At 40.9% G+C, this 14292-nt stretch overlaps 1 protein-coding gene across 1 annotated transcript; it reads left to right on the top strand.

Moving 5' to 3' along the window:
• The first annotated feature begins 2831 nt into the window (after positions 1 to 2831).
• Positions 2832 to 6862, top strand: LOC132615314 (succinate dehydrogenase [ubiquinone] iron-sulfur subunit 3, mitochondrial-like). Its single transcript, XM_060329894.1, has 4 exons — positions 2832 to 3187; positions 5019 to 5257; positions 5997 to 6206; positions 6323 to 6862. Exons 1-4 carry the CDS (start codon positions 2915 to 2917, stop codon positions 6531 to 6533), a joined length of 933 nt encoding a protein of 310 aa, XP_060185877.1. The 5' UTR covers positions 2832 to 2914; the 3' UTR covers positions 6534 to 6862.
• The last annotated feature ends 7430 nt before the right edge of the window (positions 6863 to 14292 follow it).

Raw genomic sequence — 14292 nt, 5'->3', positions numbered from 1 at the left:
ACCGCAAGAAAGTACTATACGACTTTAGTAACCTTTTCACACCATATTCCCAGTAGGATTCGACCCCAACCTAGTTGGATTACTATGTTTGACATCGTCCGCTTTACATCATTTGATAGATGTAATTTCAATGTATCAATATTCTAATGTTGTCGAGAGCTTGATGTAACGCTATGATGTGTACTCGTCCAAACATTTGTTATGCCATAAGTCTGGTTAGCAAGTATCAGTCCAATCCTGAAAGAAATCATCGGAAAGTTGTGAAGAGGATTTTTTGATACCTGAAAGGAACTGTTGATTATTCACTATGCTATCATGGAAATGATTCACACTTGAGAGGGTATACATATGTTGATTGGGCTGGTAATCGGAACGATAGAAATTCGACATCCGGCTATGCTTTCTTACTTAATGGTGGTGTTATTTCATAGAGAAGTAAGAAACGAACATGCACGGCCCTTTCGACTGAAGCCGAGTTCGTGGCTTGTGTATCTGCAGTACAAGAAGCTGTTTGATTAAAGAGATTCTTTGAGCATTTGGGTGTTGCAGTGAATTCCCAAGGATCAATGATTTTATATTATGATAGTCAAGCGGCTATTGCATACACAAAGGATCCTAAGTATCACAGCAAAACCAAACACATCGACATCAAGTATAACTTTGTGAGAGACATAGTAGCAAGTGGTGAATTAACTTTACAATTCATATCTACACAAGAAATGATAGTTGATCCTTTTACAAAGGCGATATCTAGAGATTTGTTTGAAAAACATGTTATGGCTCAAGGTTTGCATAGGATATTATCATATATTTGTATTGTAAACTGACTTGGTTGTTATAATATTCTTATCAATATTTAACTCTTGAGTTTGTGTTAATATCTTATATGTATATGATGACGTTATTTTATTGATAAAGTATGTCGAACAAGTCACGAGATTGGCTCTCTCACACGAGCAATCGCCTCTTACATTAAGTAACGTGAAGATATGAGTTTCACCACCATGTTGTGACTTATTTTGTAAGCCAGACATGAGTTTCTCTAAGAAGATGCATTTGAGGATCATTGAAGAGAGAAGCTCGGGTTAGACATCTGGAGGCATCAAGATCTATACGGTATTGAATGAGTAAATGAATGAGACACACGCTCCACTATAAGGTGTGAACATTGTAGCACGTGTTTCATACCACGTGTGCTAAGCGACCAATTGGTTAATGAAAGAATGGATCCCTGCTTTTTCATTGTGTGAGACCCCGAAAAGTTACATTAACTTTTCAATGGAATACCCTTTGACCTTTGATTGTTTCTTGAAGTTTCAATCAGTGTTGCTACTTAGCATGTTACTAATAGCCATGAGTGATTCGGCAATGCAGTGCATACAGGAAAGCAACTGATTTGGAATAGATAGATTCGAGTAGAAAGGAAAGACAATTAAAATTATTAATTTGACTTGTTTCATAGGCCAGCCATTACACTTACCATAAGGGTGTCAAGTGTAATTTTGCATACAAAGTTAAACATGAACTCGAGTTCACCTCTTTAGAGGACGAGGGATCAGATAACTAGCTACTGGTGTAGCAGATGATATCTGGGGTATTGCGAGTAATAAGATCCTCTTGTTAGTAGTGAATCCCTTCCGTATGTGATTGAATTTCTACGTGGAGCTCTTATAAAACCTTAGTAGGTTTGAACTTTTATAGCTCTTGATGCTCGCTGGTCGCACGAACTATTTGTCTGTATGAATAACGTGTATTATCGACATGATATTATTTTTGGGTCTAGCCCACCATGAACGAAGTGGAAGATGTGGGATTTTTTGTCTGGGTTGTGGGTCGCTCCATGTGGGCTGACCCGACCCGGTTAGGAGAGATAGGGTAAAGAGGTTAAAAGACAAAAACATATAGAGAAGTTACCCCACACTTAATAACCTCTACGGTTATTAACGTGGAAAGTGGGATAGCGGTTCTTCTTCTTCTCTTCTTTAAAAAAATACAAAACAACGCTCTTCTTCTATCAATGAACATAGAATTTTCTTCTCTAAAAGCTTTAGCAATATCATACACACACAATAGTAATACATCTAGTTCATGAAAGAATACTTTGTTTCCAAGTGATTCAAAGTTCGACTAGGGGCGACTCTGACAATACAAAGATGTGAAGTAACATTAAGATTAACTTAATGCACACAGGATCTTGAACTCAATAATCTTAATGAAACATACCTAATGTGAAAGACATTATCACGAAAGCGGAAACGTTACTTGTAGAAACTAATTTCTACCTCCTTACCCTAGCCTTACGTTACCACAACCATCAACGATGAAAAAAGTAATATAGAATATGTGGTAACCCTAATGGGTGGTGAGAGAACCAATTTATAGGGGTTTTGACTTAATATGGTACGTCTATCAAGTAACCGATCTAACGGACGAGATTTATTATTCATTAAATATTAGTTATGGGTTTTACATTAATTGAGACACATATTATAATTAATAAAAGTCTTACATTTTCTCACTTGGCCCAACGACCACAAACCACTAATCTGAATTATGACGGTTATACATATTATTGTGCTGCATATTCCTTTTCATATACTTTAACACTAGTAACTTATTATACTAGACTCATAAGCTATAAAATATTTAACATTATGGTCCAACTGTGAATACGAGTTAAACAAGTCAAATATTGAAGCACCGTCGTCAAGCTAAAAAGGGTAAAGGAAGATGATCGTCAAACTAATCGACACGTGCAACCAGGTGTCTCCTTTTAATCCATTTCCTTGCATGCGAGTAAGGTATCTCTTGCTAAAAACAAAAATTGTAAGCTCTCTTATAATATAAAATAAGAACAACTAAGATCAGCAGAGCAAACAGAGAAGTGTTCTTCATCCAATATTTCTCAACAAAAATGTCAAGAAACATAATAAAAGAAGGGGTGAAGAAGGTGGGGCGTTTGACAAAAAGTGAAAGGTTCCCTATACTTGAAGGGCACCCAATTGGACAAGAACATGGAAAAGAAGCAGTGGAGTCTGTTGGGAACCTTAAAAAAGCCATGAAATTAGGTGTTGATAAAGCTAAGAAGACTAAGGAATTCAGAATCTATAGGTGGAGTCCTGATAATCCTAGCCAAAAGCCCTTTCTTCAATCTTTTTTTATTGACCTTCCTTCCTGTGGCCCCATGGTATGTGATTTATTATTGCTATCGTAATTAATTTTTGCTGTGTTCATTTTTATTGTTATAGTCTTTTGGTCTCAATTAGAACCTGAAAATTTTTCTTCTAACTGTAAAATTTAGGAGAGTAAGAGCAGATTAGAAATGCTACAATTCAATTTAGTTTGTCGAAAATTGAATCATAGTTTAATATGGTCGAGTACTAATAAGAACTTTAGGTTGACAACCTCGAATCAGTCCTTGAATTATGCTCCTGTGCCGTTTTGTGCCCTTTTTATTTTTTTTATTTTTTATGATTGTTGTATCTGAGCCAGCTTGCATGCATTCTGGCTAATTTCATGAATATCAGGCAGCTCTGTCTATTAATGTTTTGACAAATGGGAAGGAATCACTTGCCTCTGCTAAATTATTGAACCTGTGACTAGGGCTGTTCACAGTTTTGGTTAAAACCAAAACCAAACCGAAAATTTAACCAAACCGAATAAAATAACCGACATTTGGTTTAGTTTGGTTTGGTTTGGTTTTAAATTTGAAAAACCGATAATATTTGGTTTGGTTATGGTTATAGTAAAAAATAACCAAATAAATAACCGAACCAAACCGATAATTATATACATAAAATTTATAATTATTTATATGTATAATATTAGCTTTTCATAAATAATTAAAGATATTTTATATCTTTTAATTATTAATTTAATTTTGGTCTACTTATTTTTAAGGCCCATGTCTTAAAAGAATATGTCCAACAATCCAAGCCCAACTCTAATAAGTCGTAAGCATAAGGGATGTTTGTATTTTGAAACCTCTGTTTGACTTGTTCTTTTGAATCTAAACTGCGTTGCAAGTTTGGTCCACCTGATTTGCCAACAGCGTGTCTTTCCCTCAATATGCAGCAAAGTTCACCCTTGTGGGCCATGCGGAAAAAAAAGCTTCATAAGAAATTTGAAGAATGTAGAGAGAGAATATTTGAATTGTCACGGCTAGTCATAAACCGAAAAACCGAACCAAACCGAACCGAACCGACAATAACCAAACCGGTGGTTATTATTTTACTTGGTTTGGTTATGGTTTTAGACATTTAAAAACTGACTAAATTGGTTTGGTTATGGTTTTAACCAATAACCGACCCAAACCGAACCATGAACACCCCTACCTGTGACTTTGAAGTTTTCCAGTTTTCCACCAACTTCGACCACTAGCCCACACCTTTTGCCTCATGTTTCACTTTATGAAACCATGTTTTGATTGAATATGGAGATTAAGAAACAAGGAATGACTTTTGAAATTTAAAAGTCTTAGACATGTCAAAATATTTGTGTGTCATGTCAAAATATTTGTGTGTCAGATTAAGTTTAAGTTATTATTATTTTATTTTGTTTGGTCAAATTTAGAAACGATTTAAAAAAATATAAGATTGCTTCACGTGAGGGTATCCAATGGAATATTCTTTTCTCTTTCTTGTCAATTTTAGCCAAAAACAGAATTTCCAAAGAATTTCCCTTCGTGCCTAAAATTGTCTTATAGGAGTAGAATTTTAAGCATGCTATTGAAAGATCAGAAGTAAAGATTCCCGAGTATCTTCGGGATTAGGTATTGTCCCCCAATGATCTTAGTACCAAGTATATCCTAGGAAGCTATTTTAGTTTAGTAACGAATCAAATGGATCAATAATAAAAGAAAAGTTGTTCAAATGGGAATTTGAAGTTGAAGGTTCATCATTTTATATTTGAGTTTAGAGTCTTAGTTTTTTAATTTGAACTCTGGTACCGTCCTATATTTTACGCTTTCCTTGAATTGAACTCTTATTCTCGATTTAGTTAATTTTTTCTATTTGTAGGTTCTAGATGCATTGCAAAAGATAAAGGGGGAGGAAGATTCAAGTTTGAGTTATAGGAGGTCATGTAGAGAAGGAATATGTGGATCATGCTCGATGAACATCGATGGGGTTAACACAGTGGCATGTCTCAAGCCTATTGATACAGATACAAGCAGGCCAACTACCATCACTCCTCTTCCTCACATGTTTGTCATCAAAGATTTGGTCGTTGATCTCACTAATTTCTACCAGCAGTACAAGTAATTTCCCTATCTCCTTTTGTCATTTCATCGAGTTATTCAATTTCGATTTTATGTGCATCAGTAATTTTCAATGTAGACATGCTTGGCATCAATAGAATGTTTAGAAATATCACACTTTATGTGAAGGTGTTTTATTGGAGTTAAAGTGGTCTAAAATTAGCCATAGCAATTTCTATTGTTGTAAATCATATTTAAGGGTATAATAGGAAGTTTGAAGTTAAATTGTTGTTACTGAGTATAGAAAGACGACATTCTTCTTAGACTAACTAAAAAGGAAAGAGTTGTCACATGATTAAATTGGGAAGGAGGGACTAATATTTTTCATGTCCAGTACATACTGACAACTTCTAGTCTATCTTAAGGGCTGTAAACTCAACTAGGTCAGTCACTATAGAACAGTGTGAACTACTTAATTAGTGGAGTCGACAAGACCCGCTTTAATTTTGATGAAGCTAAACGATAAATGTATTTTATAACCTTCTCATAGTTTCATTCACAATAGATGTGAATCCAGGATCTAGAGTCAGCGGGTTCGTAATGGGTGATTTGTTTACATGCGTAAATTTTTAAATGTTTTGTTTTTGTGTGTGTGTAGTTTGATACCAAAACAATGAACTAATGAGTACAGTTGAACCCTGTAATAGATCCCGCCTCTGATGGACAATTATACATTGGAGCATGGTTAATTTGTGAATCTAGCATAAACTGAATTTTGTGATATTTTGAGGATTTTCAGGTCTATAGAGCCATGGTTAAAGACACGAAAACCGCCCCAAGACAGGAGAGAATATAGGCAAACACCAGAGGATAGGAAGAAGCTTGATGGGTTATATGAATGCATATTATGTGCTTGCTGCAGCACTTCTTGCCCTTCTTACTGGTGGAATCCGGAAGAGTTCCTTGGACCTGCTGCCTTGCTCCATGCCTATCGATGGATCTCCGACAGGTTAATTCTTTTGTTAATTCTTCAAACACCAATTAAATATTAGTACCAAAAATGCTTAGCAATTAATTTTGTTAATCTTGCTTGTTAGAGGTTTAACCAATGTTTCTTTTGTTCAGTCGAGATGATTTTGCGAGTGAGAGATTGCAGGGGATAACAGAGGACAAGGGGAGGTTATATCGGTGCAGGACTATAAGAAATTGCACAGCATGTTGCCCCAAAAGCCTTAATCCTGCTAATGCCATAAACAAGATGAAGGCTAGGCATTTAATTGATACGCCAGTGGAGGACCTTGAAGCTGAGCCCGAGCCTCGTTTTGGGCAAGCCTAATGTGTTATCCTTCTTTGAAGGGGGAAGTATTAGGAACTCTAGTGTGTGGTTAGCAAATAATAATTGTAATACGTAGAAGTTTATTATAGTTTGTCCTTGTTATCTTATTATTTTGTGCGTGATCCCTCTAGTTCACCTTCTACTAGCATTGAGATAGTCGATTTATAGTCGGATGTTACAGTATCCTCAATGATTATTACCTATGATAAATAAGACAGACATGTTAAACCATAGACCATAGTACAATTTAGTAGTATTGTGCTCGAGTACTATGTATGATTTAAAGTCGGTTGCTGATCGTGGAAATGGGGTATGTGTTGATTTTTTTACTAAGTTCTATTCACCCAGTTTATATTGACTGCTTGTGGTTTGAAGTCGCTGTGTACTACTCCCTCCGATTCACAAAGTGGCTATTCAGGGTGTGTTTGGTACGGAAGGTGTTTTCTAATTTTTCTCATGTTTATTTAGTTAAAAAAAATGGAAAATACTTTTTTTAGAAAAATAAGTTTTTTAAAAATAAGAAAAATAATTTTCTTAACGAAAGTAGGAAAAACAAGTCTACAATTTCTACCAACCCACCTCTCAACCACCCAATCCACCAAACCCCAACTCACTCCCACCACCCAAACTCACTTCCCGCCCACCCAACCCCCTCCAATTTTTTTTCTTTTTAAATTGTTTAAATTGTTCTTTTAGTTTTCTGCACCACCCATCCACCCACATCCATCTACCCTTCAAAGTTATTTATTTATTTATTTTTAAAAAAATTAAAGTTCTTTTCGTTTTCTACGCCACCTCAGGTGAAAGGTGGTCAGGTGCACATTCTTTGCCGGAAAATTACTGCACATTTTTGCCGAAAAATTATGTATCTAGGTTAAATGTTAGTTATTATGAGTATATATTTAATTTTGCATATTCTTAACACAAGTGAGAAGAAAATCTGCACACCACTCGTCAAATTCCTGGCTCCGACGCTGACTCCATCCATACACCCCCCTCCCCCCATCTCGAATTTTCTACTTCATATATTTAATTTAATTTTATAAAAAAAATTATATAAAATAAGAATTTTGTGTGGTTAAATTTGGTGTGGGGTGGGTGGTGGGGGTGGGTTGTGCTTTGGGGTGCAAGGTAGGGGTAAGAATAGATTTTCATTTTGTATAAAACTTTTATAAAAATAAAATAAAATAAAATATATTAAATAAAAAAATTAGGAGGCGTAGGGGGAGGGAATGGAGGGGTGGGTGAAGATGACGCGCGTTTGAGGGTGGTGGTTGGATTGGGTGAGGATTTGGTTCGGCAGGTGATGGAGGGTGAGTGCTTGGGGTGAGTGGTGGGTGGCGGGTGTTGGGGGTGAGGTGGATGTGGTATGGGTGGTGGGGTTGGGGTGGGATTGGTGGGGCTGGGGTAAGTATTTTTCAAAAAATATTTTCTACTAACTAACCGAACATGAGAAAATAAGTAAGAAATTCACTTATTTTCCGCTAATCAACTGAACATGAGAAAATAAGTAAAAAAAAATCACTTATTTTTCAAACACATTTTTCAGGAAAATATTTTCCTTCGTGCCGAACACACCTGTAGTCTTTTTATTTTATTTCAAGATAACTATGTCTTTTTAATTTGATTCAAAATAAGTGTTCAATACACAAGTAATGTGAAAAAGGCGAAATAAATATTTACTTTTAGCCGGGGAAATGTCATCCAAAACTATCTACGTAGGAGGACTTTCTATTAGCTCCAGTAGGACAAGCTCCAGTAACATGCAGCACACTCTCTTAGATTGTACGCAACTGTCCACTTAAAATATCAAAGGTCTAGAATCTAGATCACATCTCTTCTCCATTCTCATGCTTTAGAAAACTATCCCTTTATGCTTATTAGCTCTATGAATTCTTCAATTATATGCCTTCTCTATTTAGAACTTCTTCCACATTCATCTACTTAGACCCCTAGAAACACAATTTCTCAAAATTTGCTTGTATTTGCATACTCAATGTCTCCTCAGCATTCAGAGGCGTATCTAGTCTTGTAGGTGCAGTTCAATTAAATTCTTAACTTTTGACATGGAGCATAAATTTATGTGTAAAAAATTATACTAGAATTGTAATAATAAAGAGGAGTAGAAGATATGAGTTCATAACTTTAAAAATATAATAGCTTCACTAATAAGAATTTTAAGATCGCACCCATAAAATTTAAATCATGAATCCACTTCTGCATTAGTCCCTAAATAGTCTTTTAGAATTCTTTATGTTTTTAATCACATGTTACCTTTTTTTCTATTTTTGCTTCCTTTAGGTATTGGGCGTAAGTCATCACCACTGCTATCCACAACCACTATGCAACTAATCACTAGAGTAAGTCATCACCAGTTCACCACTATTAGCCAATATTTACAATTAGCACTACGGATCTTTGTTACTGTTTACCCCGAATTTGGATAAGCAATTGAATTTGTAAGTAGGTATAGGATATGTGTTTGGATCCCGATATAAATCGTATGAAAAATGGAATGTATGAACATTATGTAACAAAGCAATTGGTGAAGTGTATTAATGTTTGCCAAAGGACGCACAATACTTGTTTGAAGAAATACAACAGAAATGCATATAATTGATATGGACCGAATCCAATCTTAGAGAGAGAGAAATTGCATATATGTTTTGCTATTACAAGTGTTCTTGGAAGAATGAAGAAGCCAACCCCCTCAATGGAGGGGGATGAGCCCTATTTATAGTGTCTCTTCTATGGGCCTCACACAATACAAATCATTAAAAAAAACAGAGAAGGACAACTCTGAGCGAATTAGGTAAGCCGTACTGTCTGACACTCGCATGGTTGGTGGTTGACCATGGCAGGACGCTACCGATGCGTGGCTCACGCGCAACGGCTTTACCGGACCAATGACTACGGATAACCGGACTAACGGCCTCGACCGGTCCGGTGACGAAGAAACCGGACCAAATGGTGCCTCCGCTTAGCTCCGGTCCAAGCGTTCCTCCGGTTCAGAACTAGAATCTTCATGTATGCTCTCGTCCTCTTCTTCCTTCGGTTCCTCGTTTCTCCGGTTTGACTCATATCCGGTTTTTACCGTATACAGATAGTCCCCACACTTTCCGGACCACCGATCTATCGGAGTAACGAGAAGTGGATGAATCATGAAACCTGTGACTCTATTGGCGCGTCGTTATCTTCTCATTTTGGCGGGAACGGTTGCGTCACGTCTCCTTTTCCATCGGCCACGTGTCTTATCCCGGACGGTCTGTTCTGACAACCGTCGTATGCACGTCGTTTCGAGTCGCCTCTTATTAATTATGGGGACACGTGGCTTCCCCTGATTGGCCGGCATTGGTAACCGCTCCCTTCCCATGCCTATATAAGGCTCTTCACTCCTTCATTTTAACATTTCACGATCCATTTCGCCTTCTCTTTCACTCTTTGCTGCACTCATTCTCCTTCAATACAAACTTGCTGCTAATTCATCACTCACACCACGTGAAAAAAAGCAAACTTGCTACCACCTTCGTCAACTACTCTTACTCGAGTGTCGCTGCTTCTTGTTCTGCCACTTTCTTGGCCCGCCTGTTCCCTTACTCTTTTTCACTTCCTTTCAGAACCCACTCAATCTCCTCTTTTCATATTTCAGAAATGTCTGAAACCACTTCTCATGACATTCCCTCGGTCTCATCCCCAGGAACCGAGGTCGTATCTCCGGCTAAAGCAAAGAGCTCCTTCGAGCCTACAGCCTCGGATATCATACCGGCCAAATTCAACTTCAACAAAGACCTCGAGGTTGAAAAACCTTCGTCGGTGTCCGACAGGGGGTTCGATGTGAGACGATACCCTTCCTCCATTACCGAGGATAAGCTCGACCTGGTCCGGGCTGACTGCGGGTGGAATACACATTCGGTTCAAGTTTTCGCTCCCGGGCCGGACGAATCAGTCACCGACTACCGGAGGGGCTTTTTGTACGTTTACACCTACCCTTTTACTCTCAAACTCGACCCTCCGATTGACCCGGTCATCCTTGACATGTGCCGGATTTACGGCGTGACCTTGGCCCAAATCGTCCCAATTGTTTGGAGGGTCGTGGCGTGTCTCCGGCTACTGGCCAATAACGCCGAAAAAGAGCTCACGTTGGCCCACTTGATACACCTATATTCCCCGAGGCTTTTCCGGGGCGGCGTAATAAAACTGGCAAAACGCAGCCGGAATCCCTTCTTTTCGAAGATGGATGAAGACAGAGACCGAGGCTGGTTGGAGCGGTTCGTCCGGGTGCGGACCTCGGACATCATTCCGAATGATTTCATGCCCTTCCCGGAGGAGTGGAGCAACAAGCGTAAGCCTGTACTTCGATTTATCGCCTTTATATGTTTTGTCATTCTTCGGTCTTATTTTCCCACTGCTTTTCTTATCTTTATTAGCCAACTGATACATTCCCCCGGTCATCCGTGACCTCAATGAATGGGTCACGGCACTCCTTAGTCAGTACGACCACGACAACCGGACATAGGCCCACCTGTCGCGTGGCCGATAGGTCGCCCAAAACCACGGTAGAATTTTGTTTTTACCCGAGTTTATCGTATCTCTTATTATCCGTAGCCGTCACACCCTCCAACCTTCGCTAACATCTTTAATTTTCAGGTCTGCCAAAGGGCTCGGTGGTCCCCAGACCAGAATCGGTGAGTGCGCCCCCAACATCGGCGCCCGAGTTTGACACAGTGGGCTCGTCTCGTATTCTTGCCGATGCTGCAAAGAGGAAGAGGCCCTCCAAAAGGGGGCAGAAGCCAAAAACTAAGGCGAGGGGTGTCGCTCGGTCCCCAAGGGACGAAACAGAGCCCGATATCGTCATTCGGAGAGTCGGCTCAACCCCTTCTGTGGCTCCAATACCGGAGGAGGCTGTCTCCGTTCCACCCCTGCCTTCTGCTGGCGAAGGTCTCCTGGTTCCTGTTCCACACCCAGGTGCGGAAGAAATTCTTTCTCCGGCTCTTCTTCGGTCGATTGACTTTGTCGACATTTCAGGTGAAACTTCTTCGGAAAATACTCCCCTGCAAAGGACAAAGAGGCCCCAGGAGGCGGCCACTGCTGAAGCCGACCAAGGGACCGGGCCGGAACCGGAGACAGAAGCCCCCGTAGACGCTCATCCGACTCCCGAGTTTGAGCCTGCTGCAACTGCGAAGCCCCCGGCCTTTGCCGAAGATACTGAGGCCGCTCCAAGTTCCTCCAGTCCCGCTCCGAGGGTCGATGATTTTGAGGACATGTTCGCGGGTACCCCTCCTACGACCGGCGAAGCTGCTGGATTCGGGCATCTTCCGATCCCTCGGGCCACGAGGTCGGCTAACCGGACCTCCGACTCTGGGGCTAGGGACATCTTGGTGCATATTTTTCCAGCCCCAAGTGTGGAGCCGAGGAGAACAAGATCGGTTACGGTCACCGTCCCTGAAGATTGTAGCTTCCTTTCTCGCCCGGTGGGCGTGGCGAGCTATCTGAGGCCTCTAGTCTCGGATTCAGACAAGCGCAAGATGACCGGGGTCTCCTGGCAATGTCTTATGAACGAGGGCATGCATGCTGGCAACCGGGTAAGATATATAGCCGTTTTTGCACAGCTTCATCGAGAATTTCCATTTCGTTTCATCCAAGTTTTTAATTTGTTTTGTTCGCGAGTGTGGTGCTTGTCAACGAAGCCTTCGTCCGAGCCCAGCAAGAGATGGACGATCTTAAGGGCCAACTGGACGCCCAGGGCCGGGAAATGGAGAATTATCTGCACCTCCTCCGAGAGAAAGAGGAGGAGTTGAACCGGGCGGTCGCTCTTTCCCATCTCCGACCCGAGCTTGATGCGGCAAAGGCCGAGAACTGTCAGTTGAAGAGTGAGTTGTCGGCGATGACTGAGTACAATCGGAGTCTTGAAGCTGACAAGATCGGTCTTAGCCGGGAGAATGCTTGATTTTCCTCGAGACTGGATGAGCTCGAGGTCATAGTTTCTCAACTCCGGGGGGAGTTATATTTGGTGAAGTCCGATGCAACGGGCTTGGCCGAGAAGAACCGGCTGCTCGAATCTGAGACTACCCTGTACAAAGAGCGCATGAGGACGTTTGAGGAGAAAGCTGAGAAAAGGGCTCAGATGTATGAGGACCTAAAGACCGAATTTGCGGAGGCGGTAAACGCCAATGATGCTCTCAAGGCCGAGCTCGAAGCGGCCACTCGAAGGCAAGATGCCCTCGAAGAGGACCGGGGTGTTTTGGCTACAAAGTTGGCCAAAGCCGAGACCGATTTGGAGGAGGCTTTGAAGAATGTGGAGGCCACCGAGGCTCATACTGCCATTGTTGCCAAATATGAGAAGTGGAAGTCTCAGAGGATTACCCTCGAGCAAGATGAGCATGGTTTTGAGAATCTTTCGGCCCTGATACTCGAAGCCAAAAGGATCGAGGAGGAGGCCAACATCGCTCTTGGGTCTGAATCAGACGACTCCGAGAGGACCGAGTCCGACCACTTCGCCTCTAGTCAAGCCGGATAGCATAGGGCCTATACTTGGGTTTTTACTTTTTGACTTTGGTTTTGATGTAAAACACCTTTGTATAAATTTACATGAATGAGAGATCCATCTTTCCGATTTCCTTGCTTGAATGTTCATTACTATTTTTGCCAGAATTGTTGGTCCGTTTGGTGGGCGAGCTGACTCGTGGTTGTTAGCTCCCCGTGCCCGTAGGACTTGTGTAATGCCTTTTTAGGACAAGTAGACTCGCAGTCGTTAATTAATTGTGCCCGTAGGACTTACCCGATGCTTTGTGAATTCAGATGTCTCCGAAACGCTAGGCATTTCCTTAGGGCCGGTATTTTTCGGCAATATTTTAGGTCCGAGCGTCTTTCGGCCTTGGCTAAATTTTGCCGTAACAGTCCCCGTTTGGGGGAGTTTATCAAATTTTGGCTTGGATCATTGTGACCTCGTTGCCTTTGTGGGATTTCGACCACAGTGCCCGGTATAGGGTATGTGAATGAGGCAGTGCCGAAATACAGCGGTTATCATCGGGGTAAAGTCCATTTAACAGAAAGACACCCGAGATTTTGTTATCCAAACTTTCGATAACTTTGTGTTTGCAAAATGTTTGTACATATGAGAATTTTAATTCCTTCTGCCTTTGCTGTAGAAAATATAAAATGGGACAGATTCATTATGATCGTTTGGTCCTTACATCGAAGGCTATGGCCGATGGCCGGGCCTTAGTTTTGTTGTAGCAAATGCTAAATGGGACACGATTCATTATGATCGTTTGGTCCTTACATCGAAGGCTATGGCCGATGGACGGGCCTTAGTTTTGCTGTAGCAAATGCTAAATGGGGCACGATTCATTATGATCGTTTGGTCCTTACATCGGAGGCTATGGCCGGTGGCCGGGGCAATTTTGCCGTAGCAAGTGTTGAGTTTCCCCGTCTTCTTTGACCAAGGTAGTCTTCGATGTGGGCATAGTATTCCCCTAGCACTTATCCGAGCTGCAAGGTCGGGTGAGTGCTATTAAGTCCCCACTCGGAGGGTGTGACCTCGATGGTCTGGACGCTCGTCCTTTGTTTTTGTCAAGTAACACGTTGTACTTGTTGCCTCATTAAAAACCTTGTCGGAAAACCCATTTTGGGACAAAACCGTACTAAGGAAAAGAATGCAACACGTGTTTTCAGTTCTGGGTTCTCTGCTCTGCCTGGTGCTTGACTTTCTGCAAAAAAGAAAAGGTCAAAAAGAGAGAAAACATGGGGTTTCCTTACC

This window comes from Lycium barbarum, chromosome 10 (genome assembly GCF_019175385.1).
Source record: "Lycium barbarum isolate Lr01 chromosome 10, ASM1917538v2, whole genome shotgun sequence".
In the NCBI taxonomy this organism is placed as follows: domain Eukaryota; kingdom Viridiplantae; phylum Streptophyta; class Magnoliopsida; order Solanales; family Solanaceae; genus Lycium; species Lycium barbarum.
This window is presented reverse-complemented; position numbering and strand designations above follow the sequence as displayed.